At 51.5% G+C, this 25,232-nt stretch overlaps 1 protein-coding gene across 3 annotated transcripts in view; it reads left to right on the top strand.

The window, feature by feature from the left end:
- Positions 1 to 1,253: 1,253 nt before the first annotated feature.
- The window catches only part of NLGN3 (neuroligin 3), a 40,609-nt gene continuing 16,630 nt past the window's right edge, over positions 1,254 to 25,232 (top strand). The window contains exons 1-4 of one of the 3 annotated variants that reach the window (XM_042479717.1): positions 1,254 to 1,545; positions 18,061 to 18,754; positions 20,082 to 20,141; positions 24,762 to 24,821. In XM_042479717.1, the coding sequence (XP_042335651.1) occupies positions 18,271 to 18,754; positions 20,082 to 20,141; positions 24,762 to 24,821 (604 nt within the window). In that variant the 5' untranslated portion in view covers positions 1,254 to 1,545; positions 18,061 to 18,270. The remainder of the gene's footprint in view (positions 1,546 to 18,060; positions 18,755 to 20,081; positions 20,142 to 24,761; positions 24,822 to 25,232) is intronic. The other 2 variants (XM_042479718.1, XM_042479719.1) reach the window with 2 other exon arrangements.

Genomic DNA, 25,232 nt, shown 5'->3' with positions numbered 1-25,232 from the left:
ACCCTTTACCCTAGGGGCCTCTCCCCCCTCTTCTCCTCCTCTTTCCTCCTTCTTCTCATCCTCCTTTTCCTTCTTCTTGTCCTACTTTTTCTCCTCCTTCTCCTTGTCCTTCTCCTCCTCCTTCTTGTCCTTCTCCTCCTTTTTCTTGTCCTCCTTCTCCTCCTCTTCCTCCTTCTCTTTCTCTTTCTCCTCCTCCTCCTCCTCCTTGTCCTTCTTCTCCTTCTCCTCCTTTTTTAATCCCACTTTCTCCCAAAATTGGAACCCAGAGTGGCTTACAAATTAAAACCATACAATTACAAGCGTACAAACGCGCACATTAAAATAGCATTAAACCAGTACGATATTAAAATATCACCCATGAAATGAAAATGATCATCATCAGTTGTTTAAGGGGAGACCCCCAACGTTTGTTGTTGTTGTTGTTGTGTGCCTTCAACTCATTTCTGCCTTATGGAGGCCCTAAGGCCAGCCTCTCATGAGTTTTTTCCTGGCAGGATTGGTTCAGAGGAGGTTTGCCATTCTCTTCCTCTGAGGCTGAGAGAGTGTGCCTTGCCCTGGGTTTCCCATTGGGTTTCCATGGCTGAGCCGGGATTTGAACCCTGGTCTCCCAGAGTTGTAGTCCAACATCCAAGGCTGGTGCTGAGCCAGAAGTCAGGGGAGAGATGGCTTTCTCTCCAAGGAGGGACCTAAGGCTTGCCTTTGCCTGAGAAATCCCATGCCAGTGGGGCTGGGAATCCACTCCAGCTTTTCCATTGCCCTTTTCACAGAGGCTTTCCCCTTTTGAGGAAGGGGCTTGGGGCTTCCAAAAAGGCAGGCCTCTGGGACGATGGGGGGCCTGTGTCTCTTCTTGCTGAAGCCCAGTCCTGCCAGAGAGCGACAGAGTTTGCAAAAGCCTTCGCAAAGAAATGGCAACAGCATTGGCCAAACATTGCAATCCAATTGGCATTTCTTTTGCGAATGCCTCAGAATCCCCCCAACAGGAAGAAGGGGGGGAGTCAACTTATGGGGCGGGGGAGTGTCTCCAAACGCACCCCTCCCTTCCCCCCTCCCTCCCTCCTTGAGGTCAAAGGTCACTCTTGGAGAGGAGGGGGGTCTTGCAAGAAAGAACAAGAAAAAGGAGAGGTAAAGAGGGGGGGGAAGAGGGGCGTTTGGGGAGGAAGGGGTTACCCCTTGGAAGACCCCCCTTTCCTCCTCCTCCTCCTCCTCCTCCTCCTCCTCCTCCTCTTTGGCCTCGTGGACGCGCAGGGAGGGCCGTGGGCGCGCTCCCGCAGTCTGGCCGGGGCGGGGATCTCTCCTCCTCCTTTTTCTCCTTCTTTCTTTTTTCTCCTTCTTCTCTTCCTTTTCGGCAGAGGCGGAGGAGGCTGCAGCCTTTTTCGACGACCCCCATTTTTCCTGGATCCCTCCCCGCCTAAAAAACATTAAAAAATAATAATCTTTCCTCTGGAAAGACTGGAGGAAGAGGAAGAGGAAGAGGAGGAAGAAGAAGAAGAGGAAGGCATGGCGAGGAAGGGGGCTCCGGTGGCGACCATCCCGCATCAGCTCCGGGTGAGTCTCTGCGTGTGGACGGACTGAAAGGGGCTGAAGACCCCCCTCCAGACATCATTTTAACCCCCCCCCCCCCTGCTCCCCCGGCCCCCCCCTTTTCCCCCCCCCCCTTTTCTTTTAGGATGCAAAAAGGGCTTGCAAAAGGATGGAGGCTTTTTGCAGTCTGCCCGGGTCTCTCCGGCGTTGCCATGGAGACGGTGCGGGAAAGGAGGAGGAGGAGGAGGAGGGGGCTTCATCACCCCCCCCCCCCATTTTCCTCTTCCCAAAGGTCTTTTTGGGGGGGGGGGCTGATTTTTCCAAAATGAGGACCCCCCTTTCTGTCTGCCTGCCTCTGTCTCCATCGCTTCCCCGGTCTTTCTCTTCCATCCCCCTCTTTTCTCCCCAAATGATGGGGGCTGGGGGGTGGCGATGGGGGGGTCCCTCGTGCGCGTGCCCGGCCCAGTCTTGCGCGCCCCCTCCCCCTCCGGAGGCCAAGGGGGGCATCCCAGGCAAAGATTGGGGGCCTCTCCCCCGAAAGCAGCCCCCAGCCCTCTGGGGGGCCCTCTACGCCCTCCCCCCTTGGTATTAACCCTGCCTTGGCATTGCCAACCCCTTGGCATTCACCCCCTTCTCGTTAACCCCCACTTGGCATTGCCCACCCCCTTGGCATTAACCCCCCTCCTTAGCATTGCCTCCCTTGCATTAACCCCCCTGGCATTGTCCGACCAGCAGACCCCCTCCCCTTAGCATTGCCCCCTCACTTGGCATTAAATCCGCCCACCCACCCCTGGCATTGCCAATCCCCTGGCATTAACCCCATTCTCGTTAACACCCCCCTTGCATTAACCCCCTCTTGGAATTGCTCCCCTTGCATTACTAGGCTCAATGGGTCCCTTTGCATCAACCGCCTTTGCATTCATCCCCTTTGCATCAACCCCCCCATTGGCATTAACCCCCCTTGCATTTCCAGGCTGAGATTAGGCCCCTTGCCCCCCCCCCCCTGGCCTCCCCCCCCCACCCCCCCCCCCCCCCTGGCATTGCCCCCTCCCTCCCTCTTTCCCTCCTTCACTTCTCCTTGGCAGCCCCGACAGCGGGCATCCTCCATCCTGATGCTGCGGGTGAGGCCTGCAAAGGCGAGGGGTCCATGAGAAGAGATCCTTGCCAGGCAAATGTGTTGGTGCCACCCTCTCCAGAGATGGTGGTTGAGATCAAGGGCCCAGGAGAGCCGCCATGAAGGCAACGCTTTGGGGCCTGCCACCACTTTGCTTTGCTCACCCTCCTTTATCCCCAGACATGGTGCCAGGCGAAGTTGTGTTGGCTGGCTCTTGCCAGAGTTGTATCAGCTTTGAGGGGCTGAAAGGGGAATGTGGCCACTGCCCAGCAACCGTGAGGGCAAGGCTTTGGGGCACTGTTTGCCAGATGTGGTGCCAGGCAAGGTGTGTTGGCTCTTGCCAGGCTCACCCGGGCTCCTTTTCAGGCCAAAAGGGGGATGTGGCCACTGCCCAGCTGGCATTGATGTCCATGTGTGTGTTTGGGCATGGCAGGAGGAGGGAGGCCTCTGGAGGGCTGGGTGCCCCTGAGCATGTGCAGAGAGAGGGCCTCCCTCCCATCTTGAACCCTCTTTGTGCCATAGAGGCTGGTGGGCTCCATGTTGCCCTCAGGATATAGACAAGGGGCTCTTTTTGGGACCTGTGTGGTTGCCCAGTGGCTTGGCTTCATGGTGGCCTCATAGGTGATGTGAGCAATGCAAGGTCCCAAATCCTTCTCTAGATGGGTTGAGCATCTTAGCTCCTGCAAACTTTGGATTAAAGTCTGGAGCGGACTCGCATCTCTTCCCACCCCTCTCTGCATGAAGTCCACCAGCTTCCATTGGCTTGCAAAAAAGGTTGGAGATCTGGAGGATGGGTTGGCATCTCTCAGAAACCCAGAGGAGGCCAGTGGCTACTTCAGGGGGTCCTTGGCCTTTCCAAAGTGTGCCAAGGCCCTGAAGCAGAAATCAGGAGTTGCCAAGTGGAAGAGGTGGCATCTCTGGCTCCTTGCTTACTTTTTGGGGGGTTGCCTAGGCCTGGCGGCACCATGCCATGAACCCGACCCTTTGCCTTGGAGGTTGTGCAATGGGCGGATCAGGGCCACAGTCCTCCCTGGGGTCCGGTGGGGCAAAAAAAAATGGAGGTCTTTGCATTGAAAGTAGGGGGGGAGTTGCTGAGTGCAAGGACACCTTTTTGTTTGTCTGGTGGAGTGGAAGAGATGGATGCAAGCTGGGAAGGCCCTATATAGCTTCGCTCTGGACCCACAACATACTCCAACTCCCAGAATCCCATAGCCTTGAGCCAGGGCAGTTAAAGTGGTGCCAAACTGTGTTATTTCTCCAGTGTGGATGCAGCCAGAAAGAGAGAGAGAGATCCCAGATTTCTTGCTGGACTTTTAGGTTTCTTTCTAGGTGTGTTGCAGGCAGGGAAGGAAGGAAGGAAGGTCTGGTCTATCCTTTGCTCTTCCAGGCTGCACATAGTTAAAGAGGGCAGGATGACTGCCTTATAATTGTAGAGGTTTTTCTTGCATTTTCTTTGGCTCTTGAGCTTTATGGTCTTCCTCGCAAGATTGGTCTGTGACCCAGAACCCGCCTCTCTCCCTTCGCTCCAAGTTGGGAAAGTTCCAACTTCCTATTGCTTTGCATTTCCAGGGCAGGCTGCAGGTTGTGTGTGCAATGCAAGGCATTTTGTCTCTTCAAGTCGCCTGTCAACTTATGGTGACCCCATGAATTTTTCATACAGGAGTACTCAGAGGAGCTTTTGCCAGTTCCTTCTTCTGAAACGCAACTGACATCAGCTGGTATTTAGCTGGTGTTCTCCCATCCAAGTACTAACCAGGGCTGACCCTGCTTAGCGTCATAGATCAGACTAGATTTTGGGGGCTTAAAATTAAAACAAGCCACCATTCCTATTTGGAGGAGGTCTTTATGGGTGCAATTCTGGGTGTGTGCCTCTGTTTGCTAGCGAGGAATATTCTGGGACATGTAGTACCCATATGATTTGTGTATCCTGCCCTTCATGAAAAGAACAATATTGTTTTCTCTTCTTTCTCTCTTTATTTCTGCCTAGCCTTCCTTGTAGGGTTGTTGTAAGGAAAGTGTGGAGGGCTGTGTGTGTGTGGACATGCCTGGTGCTTTTGAGCACACTTTGCTTGTTTATTCATATATCAGTTGTATCATGCAATGTTTCCAAGAATCTCAGGGCAGCGTTGGAGGGCATAGGAAGCTGCTTTGCAATCGGGTTGATTCCTTTGTCCATCTTGACCAGAACTGTCAGCACTGACCAGCAGATGCAAGGGCCCTTTGTGGGGTTTTGGGCAGGATTCTTTCTCAGACCCTCTTGGAGAGGTTGCCAGGAATTGAACCCGTGACCTTCTGCCTGCAAAGATAGCATGCATGAAACCCACCTTTCTGGAGTGTTATGATCTAAATCCCATAAATTTATGGCCATGCTAATTGGAGAATTCTGTGACTTGTTGTTCCATATCCCGACACACACACAACCAAACCCTCCCCAGAAGGCAGCTTTAAGCAAAGAACTTAATCAAAGCACACTGTCTTCTTCTTAGCATCCCATCTGCAAAAGAAGGGAAAGGATGCAAAGTCCACGAGTCACACAGTACACACACACACACACACACACACACACACACACACACCCAACATCTCCATGCCACCATTCTCTGAAGATGCCACCCAGGTGAAATGTCAGGAATAAATTCTTCCAAAACACAGCCATGTAGTCCAAAAACCCCACAAAAAACTAAGGAAAAGGATACTTGCTGCGCCCTATAAGGCTGTTGTAAGGGGAAATGACTTGAGAATGGCACATGGGCAGTGCCAAGAGGGATGCCAAGTCGTATTGGATAGTGCCATGCAAGACTCTAGCTGATGGCCCTTAGTTGGCTTGCAACAAAGTTAATGGCATCACGCTCTAGGAAAGGACTGGGCCCTTGCGGCAAACGGGGAGCCGCTTCCCATAGCCACAAGGGATGCTTTTCCCGCTCGATAAAGCTGGCAGATCTCCCCTGCCCTCTCGCGCTCCCCTGGCTGCCAGACAGGGTCCGTGGGCAGCGAGGCTGTGAAGGGCCTCCAGCTGGAGGAAGGGCTTAGCTTATCTCCTTGGCTCAGAGGAGAGCACAAGGGCCGAGGCGGGCTGGGACTGAGCACAGAAGCCATCACATGCCGCTTTGCAAGAGAGGATGGTGGTGGTATGGTCAAAAGTCATGGCGCATACTCAGGGTGGAAGCATGGTTTTCGCTTCGCCTGTTGGAGGTTCTGGTTTCAGTTTGTAGCCCCACCAGTCACATCCTCAGAAAGACACTTTCCTGGAGTCTTTGAGAACTGTGGCTGGTCAGCAAGCTGCTGTTTTACTCATTTGTCCAGAACAAAGAAGCCATGCACCTGCAACTGGGTTTTTCTTGGGCAAAGGGCACTTCCAGAGAACTGGTGTGGAGCAGATGACTGGCCCAGTTCCCCCATATAGGTCCAACCTCAGCCAAAACCTCCCCAGGAGACAGTCTTAAGCAAAGCACACTGTCTTCTTCTCAGTTTCCTATCTGCAAAAGAAGGAAAAGGATGTTTGCTTGCCCTACAGGGCTGTTGTAAGGAAAGATGACTGAGAATGGTACATGGACAGTGCCAAGAGGAGTGCCAAGTCTTATTGGCTGGTACTGTCAGCTATACAAAACTCTAGCTCAGCTGTTCTCAACCTGTGGGTCACGATCCCTTTGGGGGTCAAATGACCCTTTCACAAGGGTCGCCTAAGACCATCGGAAAACACATATATCCGACGATCTTAGGAACTGAGATGCATGGTTGGGGGTCACCACAACATGAGGAATTGTATTAAAGGGTCATGGCATTAGGAAGGTTGAGCACCACTGCTCTAGGTGATGGTCCTTTTTTTGGACTGCACTCAGGGAAATGCAAGTTGGGTGTTGTTGGTTGCCTGTTTGTGTCCTGTGTGGCATCCTTCCAAGGGAAATGCTCACATCTTACTCTGCTGGTTCATGCATTTCTCATGAACATCCTTCCTCCCTTCTCCATCTCAGTCCAGTGTTTGTGCTTGGGTAAGACTGGGAATGCGGTAGCCAAGAATAGTTTGGAAGGGAGAAAACAAGGACCACTCCCATTTCTTGAATCCAGAAAATCTTGTGCTGTCCTATCGTCCCTTTAGATTTCTGGACACAAAGCTAGCAAGATGCTCAGAGGAGATTTGGGTCTGTTTCCAGAGACTCCAGGCCATGCATCAGCTGCCCAGCTCCTTTTAGCATCTCAGAGGAATCCGGGTCCTCTGGCTGTGATGCCAGCAAGGCTCTGTCTTGGTCCATTGAGAGTTGCACTTTGGCTGATGGCTCAAAACTGGTCCACTTGCATTGCACTCATTCTTCATGCAACGGGTCTCATCCGAATGTGCAAACAGCTTTCCTTGGAAATGTCTGCTGCTGCGGTGAAGGGCATCATGGGTCTAAATAGGGAGCCCATGCAGAAGGGCTCAGGTATGCGAATCTCCATCCTGCTGTTGTGTTTTGTTGGAGGAGGGAGCAGCTGTCTGGCTCAATGCTGCTTTATGTGGGCGGCCAAAGGGAGTACTGGCGCCTTGAACTCAGGTAACGCAAAGCCTCAGTCAGGATGCTCCCTGGTCCTAGATCCTGGCTTGGCTTCTCAGTCTGAACAACTTGGGAAATGGGGAACATAGCTACCTATAGACTGCCTGGCCCCATGTACCTGCTTGCTCCACATGACCACTACTGGTATAAAAGCTTCGCATATGTGGTACATTTAATTCATCTGAGCTCTTTCAAACATGCAGGCCATTGCTTTGGCACGATGTTCAATGGCAGATGAAGGTGCATGCATGCATTTTCCCTCTTGCTCGGCGTTTTGTAACAGCTGAGAAATGTGCAACTGATCCAGATGTTGCAATCAGGTCTGTATATTCTCCCTCTGTTTCTCTCTGCCCCTGAGAACAGTCTGGTTGCATAAATGATGCAGCTATCCAGCTGGGAACCAAGCAAGTGCTGCAGCATGCATTTAGGGGGCAGGGCATCCCAAAATAAACTTCCAGGATCAGAGAAGGAGTGGCTTGGAGCCAATGTCCTTTCCAGGTGGGCAGAGAGAAAAACAACAAAAGGGATGCATAATGGGTGTATTAGCTCCCAGTTGGAGGACACCCTGCTTTTGAGGACCATAACCCAAATGGAGTTGCACCAGGAAATGCTGCCAAGGTGGCAGAGGCTGGTGGGCAGGCCAATGCCAATGCCAATCTAGTACTTTTGGTACTGGATGCCAAAGAGAGCAGAACGCATTAGCTTTCAGTGGTTCCCAAATCTTGCTTGTTTTGGACTTCAACTCCCAGAATTCCTGACTGTTGGTCAAGCTATGTGGAGCTTTTGGGAGTTGAAGTCAAAAACATCCAAAAGACTGGAGTTTGGGAACCAGTGGCTTGAGTTGTATCAGGAGAATGTGGCAGCTGTCAGACCACTGACTGAAGGAATGTCCAGGGTCAAGTCTATAGAAATAATTCAGTTTGGCACTACTTTAAGTGCTGTATGGAATCCTGGGGTTTGCAGTTTTGCAGGGTCTTTGGCCTTCTTTGCCAAAGAGTGCTGGTGCCTCACAAAACTATGAATCCCAAGATTCCCTAGGATGGAGCTGCAGCATTTAAAGTGGTGTCAGGCTGCATTATTTCTACAGTGTAGATGCACCCCAAAGTGAAACTCACTCCCTGCCTTGCCTCCTCCAAGTTGAAGTCTCTGCTTTGCAGGCAGGGCATCCTCAGTTCAATGGAGATCCCAGGGATTGGCTTCTAGGTAGAAGAGAAAGACCTGAATTTGTAAGACAGTCTGCTTTGGGGTCAGGAATCTTCCTTTTCTAGCCACACAAGAGTCTAGGAAAGTCCCTTGACTTATGGGGCAGTGGGTCTTTGCCTTTAGTTTGGGTCATGGGCCCCTTTGGGACTATGACAAAAGCTATCTAGCCTCTCTCCAGAAAGATTACACGCATGCTTGCAAGTAATCCTTTTTGCGTTGGAAGTGGATTGCCTTCCCCTAGCCTTGCCTGGAAATGAAACAAAATTAACAATGAATGCAGGAAGAGGCAAGGTTTTTAACCCTGAAAATTACAACAACAGGAAAAATGTAAAGCAGGGATGGGCAATGTCTGGCTGGTGGTTTACATACAGTTTTTGGGACCCAAAAGTTGCCCCCTGAACCCTGTCAAAAGCCCCAGGCCCCCTCAAAGTGAAAAGAGATTGCATGGATCTAATTAAGTAATTTTTAACATACAAGCTACCTTAGTATTGGGGAAAAGGAATCATCATCATCATCAGTTGATCCCACAAAAGGCCAGGCCTCCTGGTCTATTTACACCAGCCCTGGCTGATTCAAAGGCTGCATTTAAAGTAAAAGGAGGAAATTCATGAGGACGGAGTGGAATCCAGTTTTGCACTTCAGATCTCCTCCTTGCAATTGGACAGGGACAGACCATGCACACAAGTTTCTATGGAGGAAAAGAGGCAATGTGGGTTTCACAAGTGACAAGTGTGGAGGGTATGTGTCTGAATGGTGTGGGATTGCTTGGGATTGCCTTCTTGCACAGAAGCCCCTTCCCCAGGGGCTGTGAGGTCAACCGAGGCTAGGCCAGGATATCACAGCCCTGGTCTTTTGGGAAGACCGGACGTCCAGGGAAGGGGTGACAAAGCCATGCAGGCTGATGTTCTTTGGGAAGGGTTGTCTCCTGTTACGGAGGAGGGAGCACACCCGTTCTGTGTCCAAGGGTGCGCAAGTGTGAAATTCGATTTGCAGGCAACTTGTGGCTGGTGGAGGGATCTTGCTGCTGCTGCTTCTTCTCGCACACTGAGCCAGGGCAGCTTACCGGCTGCATGCAAAAGGGCTGCCTGCGTGCCTGGCTGGCTGGCTGTCCCCATGTTGGAGCAGGCTGACGTCATGCTGGAGCCATGGCGGATGCTGCTGCGGGAAACCTCCACGGAGGCTCCTTGGGGGGCCCTGAGGCCTCTGCAGGCCTTTCTCCCTCCCAGGGCCTTGCTAAGGCTTCTGGCCTTCTTGCGGTCTGGCTTGCACATGGTGGAGCTTTGCCGCCCCTTGGGAAAGGGAGACCTCAGTTGACAGCAAGGAAAGCCAGCTATCTGGGCTCTGGCCCTTTCAAAGTCTATAATCTGACAGTATTGCGGATTGTCTTCTTTGCCCCTTTTGCTCTTTTCCTGCTTACGAGAAACCCCATGTATAATGTGCATCAAAATGAACAGGCAACAGCATGTACGGCATGTGCAACAAAATCCTTCTTAAACAGAGGCTGGATGGCCATCTGTTTGAGGTGCTTTGATTGTGTATTCCTGCATGGCAAGGGATGGGACTTGATGGCCCTTGAGGTCTCTTCCAACTCTAGGATTCTATGATTCCTTGCTTCCTTCTCTTGCAAATGATGCCTTCCCTTGTAAAGCTTTAAAGGGCCTTGCTGCCACTTTCCTGCTCCTTGGGTGAGCTTTAGGCAGTGCCCATGTTGGCTGTTGTTCCTCCAGAGCCTGTTTGTTGCAGACCCCCTTCCCGGCTCCTTCCAATCTTCCCCACTCATTAACAATAATAGTTAATATCATTATAAAGATAATAATGTTATCTTTGCATGCTCAAAGAGGACAAGGTGGTACTGAAGGGACAGCAGCCACCTGTTCAGTGCTCTGCAAAGAGGAAGGAAGGAAGGAAGGAAGGAAGGAAGGAAGGAAGGAAGGAGCAGAGGTGAGAGGCTACTGGTCCAAAGGGTCATTGATTCCAAGGAAAAGGAAAGGAGATCCCAACCAAAACCTTGCTATTGTTGTTGTTGTGTGCCTTTGAGTCGTTTTTGACTTATGATGACTCTAAGGTGACCCGATCATGGGGTTTCCTCTGCAAGACCTATTCAGAGGAGATTTGCTATTGCCTTCCCCTGAGGCTGACTTCTAAGACTGTTGTTGTTATTGTTGCTGTTGTTGTTGTGTGCCTTCAAGTTGTTTCCGACTTACGGTGACCTTAAGGCACTCTACCATAGGGTTTTCTTGGCAAGTTTTCTTCAGGGGAGGTTGGCCATTGCCTTCCTCTGAGGCTGGGAGAGTGTGACTTGCTTGCTTTGCATGTTTATTGTATTTTAAAGATGTTTTATTGTTAGCTGCTTCGATCTCTTTGGAGAAGTGGGATATAAATAATAATAATAATAATAATAATAATAATAATAATAATAAGGTCACCCAGTGGATTGGAATTCAACTCTAGTCTCCAGAGTCGTAGTCCAGTCCCCAAACCACTATGCCTCCCACTGACTCCTTAACTAAACCTTAGGAAGAACTAATTCAGAGGAAGAGCAGTTCAATATTGGTATGAACTCCTACAAAAGATGGTGGACTCTCCTTCTTTAGAGGTTTTTGCATGGAGCTTGGAGGGCCACTTCTCAAGGATGCCTTAGCCATAGATTCCTGTGCAGATGGAAGGGGCTAGGCCTTCCCAAGATGGCCCTTGGGGTACCTTGCTACTTGATGAATGTGTGATTCTGTGACGTGTTGGACTGAAGGCAGAGAATTCAAAGGTATAGCTGTGTTAGTCTGTGGGATCAGTATGTAGAGAGCTTTGTAGCACCTTTGAGACTGATTGAAAGAAAGAAGTTGGCAGCATGTGCTTTCTCAGACTTAAATCTACTTTGGTCTTAGGCTTTAGTCTAGGAAAGCTCCTGCTGCCAACTTCTTTCTTTCAGTGAGTCTCAAAGGTGCTACAAGAGCTCTCTACAGACTGAAGGCAGAGAAGTCTAAGACTTGAATGCCTGACCTTTTTTCTCTCCTCCTTGCCTTGTGCATAGAGAAACATCAGGTCAGGGAGAAGGATATGTGACAAGAGAAGGAAAACCTCCTTCTGCCTGCACCACCATTGCCTCCCCAGGCGAGAAGGATTCTTTTGAGAAGGTTTCCTACCTGAGCAGCTTACTTCCCAGTTGTGTGGGGATTGTGGCGTCTGTGCCCATGTGCATGTGCCCTCCATGTGAGGGAAGCGGCTGCCCAGCCTGGACCTGTTCCCGGCAAGGCCTGGCGCTGGAATGCAGTAGCATCTGCTCCATGCACATGGGTGCCAAGGCTTGGAGAGAGGGGCAGGATTCGCTGCCATCTTGCCACCGAGAGCTGTGAGAAGCCAAGGCCGCGGTGAACGTTTTTCCATGCATTTGGGGTGCGGCATTAATACCAGAGTGGCATCAGGCTGGGCTTTAGCATGGTGAGCGATCTGTAGTTGCAAAGGGCTCAGGGGAGTCCAGTTTCTGCATCTGCGATGGAGGCAAGAAGAAGGCCCTGGATGGGAGAAACCAGGCGTCAATATTTATGTCTTTGTTTGCAATAAGCTTTTGGCGTTATGCGCCTATTGGCAACCCTGTTGTAGGGTTTTCTTGGCCAGATTTCTTCTGGCTTGCCTTTGAGGCTGAGAGAGTGGGAGTCCTCCAAGTTCGCCCACTGGGTTCCCAGGGCAAAGTAAGGGATTTGAACCCTGATCTTCCAGAGTCATGATCCCAGGTGCCTCAAGGCTGTATTTTAGGGGAAAGAATTGGCAAAACCACACCTGAGGACTCTTTGCTCAAGAAAACCCTATGAAAAAAGCCATGGGGTTGCCATAAGTCGACAGGTGACTTGATTTTACTTTCCCGTTGCCCTGCAATCCCTGCAATAGAAGGAGGCTGCCAAGATCTAGGACCAGACTCTCTTCCTCTGGGGCTGAGTTTTAGCCTTTCTCTGCTTGAGGCAACCATTGGTCTTTGCTCCGTTATTTTTAATGCACCTCTTTTCTATGTTTTTAATTGTGCGATTGGCCCTCATCCATGGATTCAAGCCTCCACGGCTTGAAAATGTTTTAAATATACCTTCTGAAAAAGCAAACCTTGACTTTGCCATTTTATATAAAGGACGTTTATGCAAACTCCAGGAAAAGAGATTCCCCCTTAACATTAGAAGGAACTTCCTGACAATAAAAGGGATGTTTGACAGTGGAAGATGCTGCCTTTGAGTCTCTTTTTTTGGAGGTCTTTAAACAGGGGCTGGATGGCCATCTGTCAGTGGGGATGATTTGATTGAGCGTTCCTGCATGGCAGAAGAAGGGGTTTGGACTGGATCAGGGCCCTTCTTGGGGGTCTCTTCCAACTCTAGGATTCTAGGATACTATGATTTCTATTACACCATTTTACTGTGCCATTGCATTTAATGGGACATGAGCATCCACGGATTTTGGTATCCACGGGGGATCCTAGAACCAAACCCCAGCAAAGGATACCAAGGGCCCACTGTGATGATGATGATGATGATGATGATGATGATGATGATGATGATGATACCCCATTGCATATAATGGCACTTGAGTATTCATGGATTTTGGTATCCAGGGGGGGGGGGTCCTGGAACCAAACCCTAGTGAAGGATACCAAGGGCCCAATGTATTGTTTTTTAATATTGTTGAACCACTCTGAGTGCCAGTTCAGGGAAAAGAGCGGGATCCAAATAATAATAATAATAATAATAATGATAATGAGGATGCCCACCCATATGCTCTGTGGAGCAAATCTTGACCAAGGGCAGCAAATGGCTGCTTCAATCCACAGAGAGGACAAGGGCAGGCAGAAAAAGCCCTTTTATTTCTCATGATATGGGACTCCCACAATTTCCCAAATTAAGGTGAACACCTAGAACAACAGCCTTTTTAAAAAGTCCATGCCAAATAGGGCTTCCTTAGGCGCTGCTGGGGCTGTTGGAAGGGACCTTGGAGATCATGTAGTCCATCCGGGAGGACGCAGCTATAGCATTTTGGACAACCATCCAGCGTCTGCTTTAAAGTCTTCCTGCAAAACAGAGTCTGCCGCTTGCCGAGGCAGATTGTCCCGCCGCCAAATGAGACCTCCTTGCGGGGAAAGTTCTCCAGAAATCCAGCCAAAATCATCACCTCCCCTGCAGTTTTTACCGCTGGGTTCCAGCCCTTCTCTGGAGCAACAGGGAAGAAGAAAGGAGCAGAGTTTGGCTTCAGGACACTGGCAAACGTTGAGTCCGTGAGGATCCTGGAGGCAAATAAAAGGATTAAATATCCCGAGGGAAGCATGTGAGGAAACAATGCGTGAGTTTGGGAAAGCAAAAAGATAATGGCACTGAAAGCTTTTGGCACTCTATGCCTTTGGAAAAGGGGTGGGTTTTTTGGCGTTTGCGAAGCCAGAGCAATAAACGTGCTGAAAAACTCTTGTCGTTTATCAGCTACCGTCTACAAGTTCCAGATCCAAAGGGAAGGCTGAATAGTTGCTTCTTGCAAAGGAGGAGGAACAGTTCTCAGCCATCTCCTGTCTACAAAATCCTAAGCAAGATCCAGCAAAAGTTTTCAGGCCTTCGCTGATCATTTGGGACTTTCTAGGCACCATTTTTTCCTCGACGCTCCCACAAACACACTTGAGAGGGTTGTGTTGACTTCACTGATCCATCCAGACATTTCGCGGTTGCAAAATCATGTTTTCCCGGCAGCCAGATTGCAAAGTGTAGATGCTGGGAAACAACTCTTCTTCAGTCCTTTAAGGGTAACCCTTGCAATGCTTTTTGGCACAGGACTAGTGCGCTGGGTGCCTACGAAGCGGTGCTCACAACAACCAGAACAACACCCTGAACAGATTAGTTTAAAATGTTGTGTGTTTTCATACAATAACTCCTTGAATTTTGCTGGTTGTTGTTGTTACCTCTTCCTTTCTTTTTTAGGGGGAATAATTTCTTGGATCTGTCCTAGAGCCCTTCCAAAGATTTACTTTTTTCCTCTTTAAATCATGGTTTGCTCAGATGATCTTAGAGCCTGAAAGACAAATCTTGTCCTTTTTCTAAACAAATTCCTAGTTATAGTGCATGAATGAAAATGCACTTTTGCACTATCACACTATAATGCAGTAACCCATAACAATATTAAAAAGGAGAGAGAAAGTAGGAGAAGAGGAGATTTTGTTTTGTTCTGATAAGTCTCAGAATGAAAAAGAAAACTACTAGCAAAGAGTGGGAATAAAATGTTGATTCTGGTGCTCAAGTTTGCCAGAAAATAGTCCAGGAAAAGTTGTTTTAGTTATTTTTAATACAAACAACAACAACCATGCATCATGTTTACTATGTGAAGGGATGGCATATTGAGGATGAAGCAAGCTTGTTTTCGGCTGCTCCAGGGACTAGGACTTGGAGCAATGGATGCAAATTATAGGAAAAGCGATTCCACCTGAACTGTTTGACATTGGGAGACACTGCTGTCGCCTTGGAGGACAGTGAAGCCTCCTTCTTTGTAGGTTTTTAAACAGAAAGTGAATGGCTATCTGTCAGGAATGCATTAATTTTGTATTCCTCCATTGCAGAATGGAGAACTTGGGGGTCTCTTCCAACTCCGTGATGCTATGAATTCTGAGGTCAACAGATTCTGTGCCCTCCCAGTGCATTTGGCCTGTCTGGGGAAGCTCCACATTGCAAACCCTTTCCTGGTCCACCAGTATAATTTTGAACATAATTTCCTGGCTGCTTCTCTGCTGCCAAAAGCTGGGAATTCATTCCCCCTCCAACATCCACAAGACCAGCTAGGAGAGTTCAATGTTGGCAATGGAAGAGGTAGATTTGCCACTGCCCTCCACTGTTTAGCTTCAGCCTGAGCTGCTTTCCGCTGAGAATGAAAGAAGACAGTCCATTCCTCACATACAGCTCCAATGCTGCAGCAAACTACTGTTCCTACAGTTCCATAGCCTTGAGCCACAGCAGTTGAAGTGGTGTCAAACCGGATTATTCCCGCAGTGCGGATGCAGCTATGGTCGGTTTGCAGCTCCCCTCCTTCTACTTTGTGGATGTACTCTTTCCCATGTTGCAGCATGATGGCAATTTGCACCGAATATCATGGGGGAGGATTCAGTGGTTGCACCTGTGTCCAGCTTGTGGCCTTCCCAGGGAGCACCTGCTTGGGCACAGCGAGGCGCAGGATGCTGTGCTACATGGCTCCCACCTCTGATCAGCACGCCTGGCCTTCTGCTTCTTCCCTGGTGCTATTCTGGTTTCCCCGCTGGCCCAGTCCCGACTTGGATGTGGTCCAAAGCGGCTTTCCGGATCGTTTTCCTTCTCTGTTCCTTCCTTCCATCCAAGCGAGTGTCTCCGTTTGCCCAGAGCTACCTCTGCAGCGGGGACCTTCTTTCATGCTCCAGTAATTCGGACGTGGCTCGGTGGAGGACCCCCCCCCCTTGCACGCAAGGCGTCCCCAAAGGACTGTCTGGCTGGTTCAAGGGAAGGAAGGGCCCTCCTTCCACCGTGGTTCCCAGCCTCCTCCTCCCCTGGGACTTGGCTCCTGGAAGAAATGGGAACCCTGAATGGTGAGGCTCCCTTCTGCCCCCGCTGCCTCCACGATCCCTCCAAATGGCTGGTAAGGAGGAACGTGTCTGGGGAGCTGCCATGCAAAGAGCTTGTAATGTGTTATGGTTATTGTTTTTATCAGACTCCCCTGAAAAGCTTTGCTTGACAATGGAAGAAACTTGGAGCCTATAGATTGGAAAGCAGCTGTCATCTGAAGAAATCTGAAGCACTTGAAATCCCATAGCTTGGTCTGGTTCACAATGTATGGCTTTGCCTACTTTGCGTCTCCCGATGGGTATCTCCATAATGCATGCTGCCTCACAATAATGCATATCGCGCTGCCAGGTTCAGCAAGCTTTTAAAAGTCCTGGCACGGAAAAGCCATTATCCAATATAGGATGAGGAAGAATGGAACGTATGAAAGGATTTGGGCCGATGGAGGATGCTAACAGAAAATTGGGATTCATGCTATGAAAGCGGGAAAGTCTGCTAAGCTGTTTCCAGCTGGAGGTAAAGATGGTAATTGCTGTCGGGCACCTGAGCGCAGGTAGGCAAGGCCCAAGCAATGTCAGCTTTATGGAGGGATGGATCTGTTCAGTCCAGAGAAATACCAGTCTAAACACAAGGCAAGGTCTGAGAGGCACAAAAACGCACCAGCCTCTGCTTTGGCTTGGCATTGTCTCTCTTGGAACGGTGATTTTGGGTATAAAAGTTACTCGGGCAGCCTGGGTGCTTGCTGGCATGGATCACATATGGGTCGATATTGCAAGTTGCCTACTTTCAACATTGGACTGTGTCTTTCTGGCTGTGAAAGAGAGGGGTGCATGCTCAAAATGGCCTGCAAGTCTTTGCCCTGTATGGAACACATGGGGACACACTTCTGTCATCTGAGCTTATACAGAGTGTGTTTCCACTGGAGAAGAATACCCCAGGGACAGTGTTTGAACCTGAGCTCTAGCGTTTCCTTCTCTCTGTATAAGATGGGAAAGCTTCCCTGGGTTGGACCAGTGACCCATCTAACCAGGTAGTCAATTGCCAGCCAGGTCTGCAGCCTCCACTCCTGATGCTATTTGCAGGCCTTCTCTCCATAGTGGCATCACCTGTGCCACTTGGGTGGTGAATCTATGCTAGGTTTTAGTCTGAAATTGAAAGGAGCTATCCAAGCCGCTAAACCTATTTTAGGGATAAGGACCGGCGGCTTCTTTCAAGTTGGAATTCAGACCCCATTGACATGGCAGCCCACAGGCCCCTGCTGCTGCTTCTTTGTTGCTGTGCGTCTTCAAGTTGTTTCTGGCTTATGGCAACCCTATCATGGGATTTGGGGGGGCTGAGAGTGTGTGACTCGCCCCAAGTGGGCAGTCAAAGGCTTTCATGGGCAGCATCCATACTTTTTTGTGGGTTTTTTGGGTGATGTGGCCATGTTCTAGAAGAGCTTATTCCTGACATTTTGACAGCATCTTTCTCTGACGATGCCAGCCACCGATGCTGGTGAAACGTCAGGAATAAACTCTTCTAGAACATGGCCACATTGCCCGAAAAACCCACAAAAAAGTACTGTACTACCCAGTGGGTTTCAAAGGCAGAATGGTCTCCAGATTTGTAATCACAAAGGTGGACCTATCAAGGGGTTTTCTTAGCAAGATCTGCTCAGAGGAGGTGCGCCATTGCCTTCCCCTGAGGTTAGAGTATCTGGCTTGGCTATGGTCACTCAGTGGGTATCCATAGCCAAGCAGCAAATCAAACCCTGATCTCCAGAATCGTAGTCTAATCCACAAACCATTTTGCCATGTTGGCTCTGTGATGCCCTGCATTTTCCTCCAGACAATCCCAGAAGCTGTACTTGCCGGGATGCTGTGTATTTTTAAATTAAAGTTCCCCTTGCAGAGCAACAGTTTTCAGCGTTCTCCCCGGAACGTTTTTAACGAAAGGACTTTTAACAAGTGCTATACTGGTTTTATTATTTTAACTCTACAGGTGTTTTTTTTTAAAACAGCTTTTTATCATTTTGAATTTGAAATGTTGCTGGTAGTAGTTTGATTCCATTTTAATGCTGTTCTTTTGTATGTTCGGTATTGGAGAGGCTGAAATGGCCCCCTAAATCTCTCCCACCCCACAAACCCCAGCCCTATTAACCTCCTGTTCCTTCTCCTCACAGAGCCACCCATCTCTGGAAAGCTGTGCCAGCTAGAAGGGCAATATCATTGGCAGCCGGCGGGGGGCTCTAGAGAAGGAACTGGCCATTGCCCTTGACCCCCTTTGGCTCGTCTCCTCACCTGCCGGATAGTGTCCTTGCTCCGCCATGGGGGTCCTGTGAGCCCCAAGAGTCTGCTTGAGGCCTGGCTCCTGGCACTACCCTCCCCAGACCATGTGGCGGTCACTTCTCTGGTGCCCACCGCTCCTCTCCCCCTTCTCGCAAGTGACCGAGGCGGCTGCTGCTGGCTGGGAGGCTGGCCTGGCGCTCTGGATCCTCAGTTTCGCTTCGGCCGTGGTGCAGATGGAGAGCCAGGCCTATTCGCCCACGGTGAACACGCACTACGGGAAGCTGCGGGGGCTGCGGGTGCCCTTGCCCAGCGAGATCCTGGGGCCCGTGGACCAGTACTTGGGGGTCCCCTATGCAGCACCCCCCATCGGGGAGAAGCGCTTCATGCCCCCCGACCCACCGCCCTCCTGGTCGGGGATCCGAAATGCCACCCACTTCTCCCCAGTGTGCCCCCAGAACATCCACACTGCCGTGCCGGAGATCATGCTGCCCATCTGGTTCACCTCCAACCTGGACATTGTGGCCACCTACATCCAGGACCCCAACGAGGATTGCCTGTACCTCAACATCTACATCCCCACCGAGGATGGTGAGTCCCCAGCGGGGTGTCAGCGAGAGAGGCGGTGCTCTCTCTGTCTCTCTTTCTCTCTCGTCTCTCCCTCAGCAGTTGGTTTCATGTGGTTGCCGCATGCCGGCCTTGCCCTGCCTTCCTCTGCCACTCTCCGCATGTGCCTCTCTGTTTGTCTGTCTGTCTGTTTGTGGAGATGCCATCCTCTGGTGCCCTTCTGCTCGCCTTGCCTGCTCCTCCTGGCTGCTCTCTCTCTCTGGCTCCTGTGCCCATGCGCTCCTCACCCGTGTGCTGCCTCTGCTCACCTTGCCTTCCCACCCATGGCATCCTCATCCGCACCAGCATTACGGGCTCCTCTCTTTGTGTTTTGCAAAAGATGAGAAAACTCTCCAGCCTGACCGCAGATCTTGACAGCGAGCGAGCGAGCGCTGCTGGTGTGGGGGCCCTTTGGGGGCCAGGTTTGGGGTTCTCCTTTTTCCTTGACCTTCTCTTTCTCTCTTTCCCCCCAAGTTTTGATGTGCCAGCTGGGGGTCAGCGGGGAACATGGCTGGGAGGAACATGCGCTCGCGCTTTCCCTCTTCCTTGCTATCTGTGCGTTCTCTCTCTCTCTCTCTCTCTCTCTCTCATGCTGGGACAGCGTTGCTTCTCAAACTCTGGCCAGGACTTGGGCTGGATTCGCAGGAGGGGTCTCTTGCCCCCTCCCCGGTGTCACGGTCAGCAATGAGGGTGGCACATGGCGGGGAGGGTAGGGACCCACAGCCCTGCCTGCCTTGAGGGGCCGGGCCCTTTGTGGTGAGGCTGGGGGCCTCTGCCTTAACGCTTCCTTTCCAGGGAGGGGTCATCTCCTTTGAACCGTAAGTATCGCAAGCCCCCTGAGTGTCTCTCCAGCCTCACCACAAGGGGTGGCATGGGGAGCCCAGTCCCAGTGAAGACGTGGGGCCATTGGGAGGGAGCCTCTTACCTGCACAGCAGCAGCAGCACTGGGGAGAGCTGGCAACCCCTTCCCTGGGTGGGGGGCCAGGTGGCAGGGCCATGCTTAGCATAAGCCCCCTTCCCCTTCCTCCCCGTCTCCCCCCAGCACACTTCTTTTGCTCCAGAGTTTTCCTTCAAGAGCAGCAGCAGCAGCAGCAGCAGCACCCCCTTTCCCACTCCTGTCCCTGCGGTCGGTCAGCCCCATGGATGGGTCGGTTGTGGGGTGGAGGAGGGCAGAAGGTGGGGATGGGGGGAGTTGTGTCTGGGATATGGAGGGGGGTGGAAGGCGGGAGGGCGGAGGGAAGAGGATGGATTGCATGCCCAGGCCATGCACTGGAGCCTCCTGTTATTTTGTAGTCTTTTATTCATTTTACAGTAAAACGGATTTCCAAGGAATGCGCCCGAAAACCCAACAAGAAAATATGTAGGAAAGGAGGTAGGTAGCGGAGCCGGGGGAAAGGGGCCTGTCAGAAGGGGGCACAGAGAGAGGCAAGAGAGAGAGACAGCGCCAAGGGGTGCCTGGACTGCCCCACGCCACAGCAGCGCCCCCCCCCCAACCTTTCGTTCTCCGGGAGGGAGGTGGAGAGGGCCAGCCACCATGGGCCACCGTTCCCCTTGAGGTGGTCAGAGCACCCACGTCATGTGGGGAAACCCCCCGATTCTGGCCAGGGTGGTCCTCCCTGGTTAAGCACAGATACCCACTACCCACCGCCTTGCCTGCCCTCCATGCACCCCAACCATCCCTAGCACTGGTACTGCCCCATTGTATTATTATAATCTTCGGTTTGCATAAAACGTTGAATGGAAAAACCCTTTGTGGCCAACTCTTTCTTATGGCAGCAGAGAAGGGAGGTTAGCCAGAAAGAGGAGCGTAGCAGTGGCTGATGGGGGAGACCTTGCTCCAAAATTTCTCCAAGCAAAATGGTGCCTTCCCTGGCACTCCTTGCCTAGCTTTCCCTCCCACCCCACCACCTAGCTTTCTATGTAGGGCGCATGGCAGGGACACGGCTGGCGCTAGTTGCCATGGGAGCCACCTTGCCGTGTGTGCCATCTCTGCTCTGGCGCTGCATCTATGTGGAACCGCTGCCCCCTTTTTCTTCTGCGTGTGTGCACTGGCAACACACCTACGCACCAAGCTGTCCCCTGCCTTGCCCCTTTCTTCCCATGCCCACTCCTCCTTGCACCTGGTTTGTGCCAAGGGAGATATCTCTCCCCTTCCTTCCTGCCCCCCGGACATGAGAAGCCAGGTGTGTTGCTTCCACTGTGAGTTGGGGTCTCACCCAGAGACTCGTCCTCTCTGATTTGGGTGGCACTACCAAGCAAAGGGGCTCTTCTTTTCCCACTTCCTCTTGTTTGGCTGTGCCGGTTGCTGCCTCTCTCCTGGGTATTCATCCAGCATCCCTCCGAGTGCCAGGACAGCTCTGCAAAGTGGAGGAGAGCTGGCATTAGGAGCCCTGGCACGCCGTCTCTGGGGAGGAGGCTGCTTCTCTTGCACTGCGCCAGCAACTGGTGACTTCAGAGCCTCAGCTTTGCCCTCGGAGGCCACCTGCCTGTGCCCTACCTCTGGTTGGCACCCAAGATAGGACAGGGAAAGGTGATATGCAATGCCACCCTGGAGAAGCTCTTATCCTCATGGAGCCACAAGAATGGCTTGCACGCCTTGCTGCTCCCTTCCTCCTTGGCAAGTGCTTCCATTCAGGTTTAGCCATGGGACACCAGCCTCCAGATGGATAATGTCTGGGTAGGAATATTGTCAGGGTTTTTAAATGATCCCTTTAACCAAGCCTGGGCACATCCACGGTTTGGAAACCCATAGGTCAAGTCCTCTGGAGACGTTATATGGCCACATCTGTCCAAGAGCAGGACCGCCAAGGCAGTCTTGGTGTGTGTATGTGTGTGTGTGTGTGTGTGTGAGAGAGAGAGAGAGAGAGAGAGAGAGGGAGAAGGTCTGTGAAGGCCCCTTGGGAAGCTCCAAGTGCTGAAGCAACCTGGGCATTGCATTTTATGGTGCCTGTGCAATGCATCACTTGTCACGATTGCTTGACATGCTTTGCAACGCAGGCAGGAGAGCAAATAACAGGTGTTTCCTCCTTTTTGCTCATCTGTTCCTTTGCATAGGAGAAAGTGCAGGTTTTAATCCACCCTTGCACCCTTCTGTTGCTCTCTCCTCGGCCTGGCCTAGTGGCTACCTCTCCCCTGCCTTTCTCTCATCCTTGGCAGGTTCCCAGGGACTGGCAATGGCTTTAAGGGCAGCATCGCTTTACTGGTCCCTTGGCATCACACACACTTTGCAGGCCTTGAGAAGGGACTCTTCCACTTCCTTGTCCTTCAAAGGTTCCCTTGCAGGACCCAATGCTGATACTGCCTGTTTGGCATGCCAGCCGAGATTAGAGGCAGGGGAGACAGTGCTTAAAAGCCAGAGGTGCCCACATTTGACGAGTTCCAGAGGTCCGCCAAGGGGGCTGGCAGTGGGGTGGTGGGGAAGGAGAGGAGGAGGACTAGGAGGGAGAATGGGCAACGATGTGCCCGGCGGAGTAGGAGCAGAAGGCGGGGGAAACGCTGGGGCTCCTTGATGGAAAACGCAGCCTCTTTCTGCCTCGGTTGCCATGGCAACAGTGCAGGCCCGGAATCCGAGCAGCGGCCGGAGACAGGAGTGCTTTGTTCAGTCCAGGCGAGGCTTTTGTTCGGGCCTCGGGCTGTGTCCTGCTTTGTGGCTCTGTGTGACCGCGCAGGTTTCCCTGGGGCTGGGAGACTAGTCTTTCTGATGGCTGCCATGAACCCTGGGGGTCTGGTGGGAATCCCTTTTTGCAGAAGGTGGCATCGCCCATGGCTCCTTTCTGTCCTCATCCTGAAGCTTCACTGCATTTTGCACAGCCAGCCCTACTGTTGGGCAATAACTGCCTTAGGCCACTGGCATCACTAAGGGAGTGCGGGGATGTGGACTGCACCAGGTGACACCCCAAAGTGTACATCCAATGAGATGGTGCGCCCCATAGGACTGTCATGGCTGCAGGGCAAGCGAGAAATGGCATTGCATCCATTTCTCACTTGCCCAGCAGCCACATTGAAAACCTGAAAGCTGAACTAGTAACCCAGTCCTCCCAGGCAGAAGCCCTGCTGGACCAACCCGCTGGCAGCTTTTCCAGGAGATGGCTAATGTCCTCTGGCTTGCCTCTTTTTCAGCCAGGAAAGGTCAGTTCGCAGCTGTCTATTGTGGTGGATGTGCAAAGCAAAGAAATTTTGCTCCAGTTTTTGTCCCCATTTGGAGGCTCAAGCTAACCCAGGAGAAAGAAGTTAGAAAGAGGGTCTGCAGCAGGTCCATAAGAGAGGGTCAAAAATTCAAGCATAAATGTCTCCTATCGCCGCTTGCTTCATTCTGCCTGCAGTTCACTTCCATCCCCCAAATGTATGAAGGTTGCTCTGTTAGAACATTTTGAAAAAAGACAGTCCCCTGGAGAAGGGGCTTTCCGTGAGCCCCTTTGCAAGTTGCCTAAAGTGAAGTTTGTTTTCCCCAAGGGGTGCAGATCATGCATAAAATTGGCACCCCCAGGTTTTTAATCCATGGCATTCCCAAAAATGGTCCAGTGGTGCAGGAACTGGAATAGATCTTGATCTACCCAGACATTCAGAGTATGTCAGGAGTTCAACCGGGTGTTTACTAGACTTGGCCTTCCAGAAGCACCAGCTAGCATGGCTGATAGCCAGGGATTCATAGACCCTCTGGGTGAGCAAACTGGTGTCTGAAGGGGATTCGTGTGTTGCTGAAAGTCCCATGCGCTGCCCTGCTAGTAGTACTGATGCATCAGGAGGATCAGAATGAAACACCAACACAGAGAGCCCTCTGCACTACAGAGCTACAGCACTGTGACTCCACTTTAACTGCCATAGGCAACAACCTATGAAATCCTGGGATTTGCAGTTTAGGGAGGAGCATTTGGAATTCCCCAAACTACAAATCCCAGGACTTCCTAGGGCACAACTGTGGCAATTAAAATGTAAACATAGCCCCACAACTGTACCAAAGGGCCCCACCTCAACCCAAGTGCCAAATTCTGAGAGGGATTGACCATTTGCCTCTGTCCTTGTGCTGGGACAGCTCACTTTCCCACCGCCATTGCCGCCACCTTTCCCACCACATGCATGTGAGCATGCTCACACCAACGTGCATGCACATGCACACATCTCCCTCCCACATGCAACACATGCATCCCGCTGGTATTGTGCATGCGCAGCCTCTGAGCCAACGCTGCAGCAGCGGGCAAGCAAGGATTTCCCCTGTTAAGACTCCCCAGCACCACAGCTTGGAGGAAGATACTTCTGGTTTTGGACCACAGCTCTCAAAATCCTGGCTGGGGGATTCTAGGAGTTGTGGTCCCCAAAAGAGAGGTAATTTCCCCATGCTGTCGGGCGATGCGCTCTTGCCAAGAAAATTTCCCCACCGGCAAGCAAAAGGAATGGTGCCAACTCCATCCCACATAGTCATAAGGGGTGTTTTTAAAAGACTATATTTCAGGATTCTGGAATACCCCTCCCATAAACCCCCCTCACACACAAGGAGAGGTGTCAAGGAATGTGGTTGTGTATGTTGTTCTGTGTGGCCAGAAAGACCCCCACATGCGGAGGACCCCTGGGTGCCACCCCAGCAGAGAGAGGATGGGCAGATTGGGACCCTGAGAAGGAGGCCTTGCTTCTAGGGGCTTCTTTGGCCCGCTGTCCCTGGGAGAAGACCCCCATAGCCCCCTCCCCCAGTGCTGCTTCTGGAAGTCAGAGGGGGCAAAACCATGATGATGATGATGATGATGATGATGATGATGATGATGATGATGCACCGGTGGTTAACCTGGATACCCCCAACACACCTGCCCCAGTGCTGCCCAGGTAACGTTCCCTCTTTCTCTGCAATCATGCTATTTTTGAATTCTCTTTTGTTTCTTTCTTTTTCTTTCTTCCTGTTTTTTGTTTTTGTTTTTGTTTTCTTTTTGTTTTCTTTTTTCTCCTGTTTGTTTGTTCGTTCCCCTCTTCCTTTTTGTTCTGTCTCCTCGTGTTTGGTCCCCAGGCTCCAGCGCTAAGAAACAGGGCGAGGACTTAGCAGATAATGACGGGGATGAAGACGAAGGTATTTGTGTGCGCCAGGTGGCTGTCGCTGCATGCACCTGCTCTCCCACGCGCCCTTCCTCCTTCCCCCGCTCTCCTTCCTCCCCTCTTTCTCTCTCTTTTGCTCTCCCATGTGCGCTCCTCATCCGCTGCCATCCCAGGAAGTCCCAGCTCTTCTCTGTGTCTTTTCTGTCTCCTCCTGCTGAGCCGGTTGCATGGGACGGGACGATGGGCAGCACGCCTCTGGTCCTCCTCGCTGCAGAGCCTCAGCCTACATTTTCGGCAGGCGGGGAGGGAGTCCAAAGGATGGAAGGGGCCCAGAGCCATGTGTGGGATGAGATGGGATGGGAGTCACGCAGCGTGCCCACAGGGCTTTTTTGCCACTGCCCCGCACTGTGGTCTCACTCCAAGGCTGTGGCGAGCAGGGGTCTCT

Source organism: Sceloporus undulatus, chromosome 7 (genome assembly GCF_019175285.1).
Source record: "Sceloporus undulatus isolate JIND9_A2432 ecotype Alabama chromosome 7, SceUnd_v1.1, whole genome shotgun sequence".
In the NCBI taxonomy this organism is placed as follows: domain Eukaryota; kingdom Metazoa; phylum Chordata; class Lepidosauria; order Squamata; family Phrynosomatidae; genus Sceloporus; species Sceloporus undulatus.
Note: the sequence above shows the minus strand (reverse complement) of the source record. Positions and strands in the feature narration are given on the sequence as shown.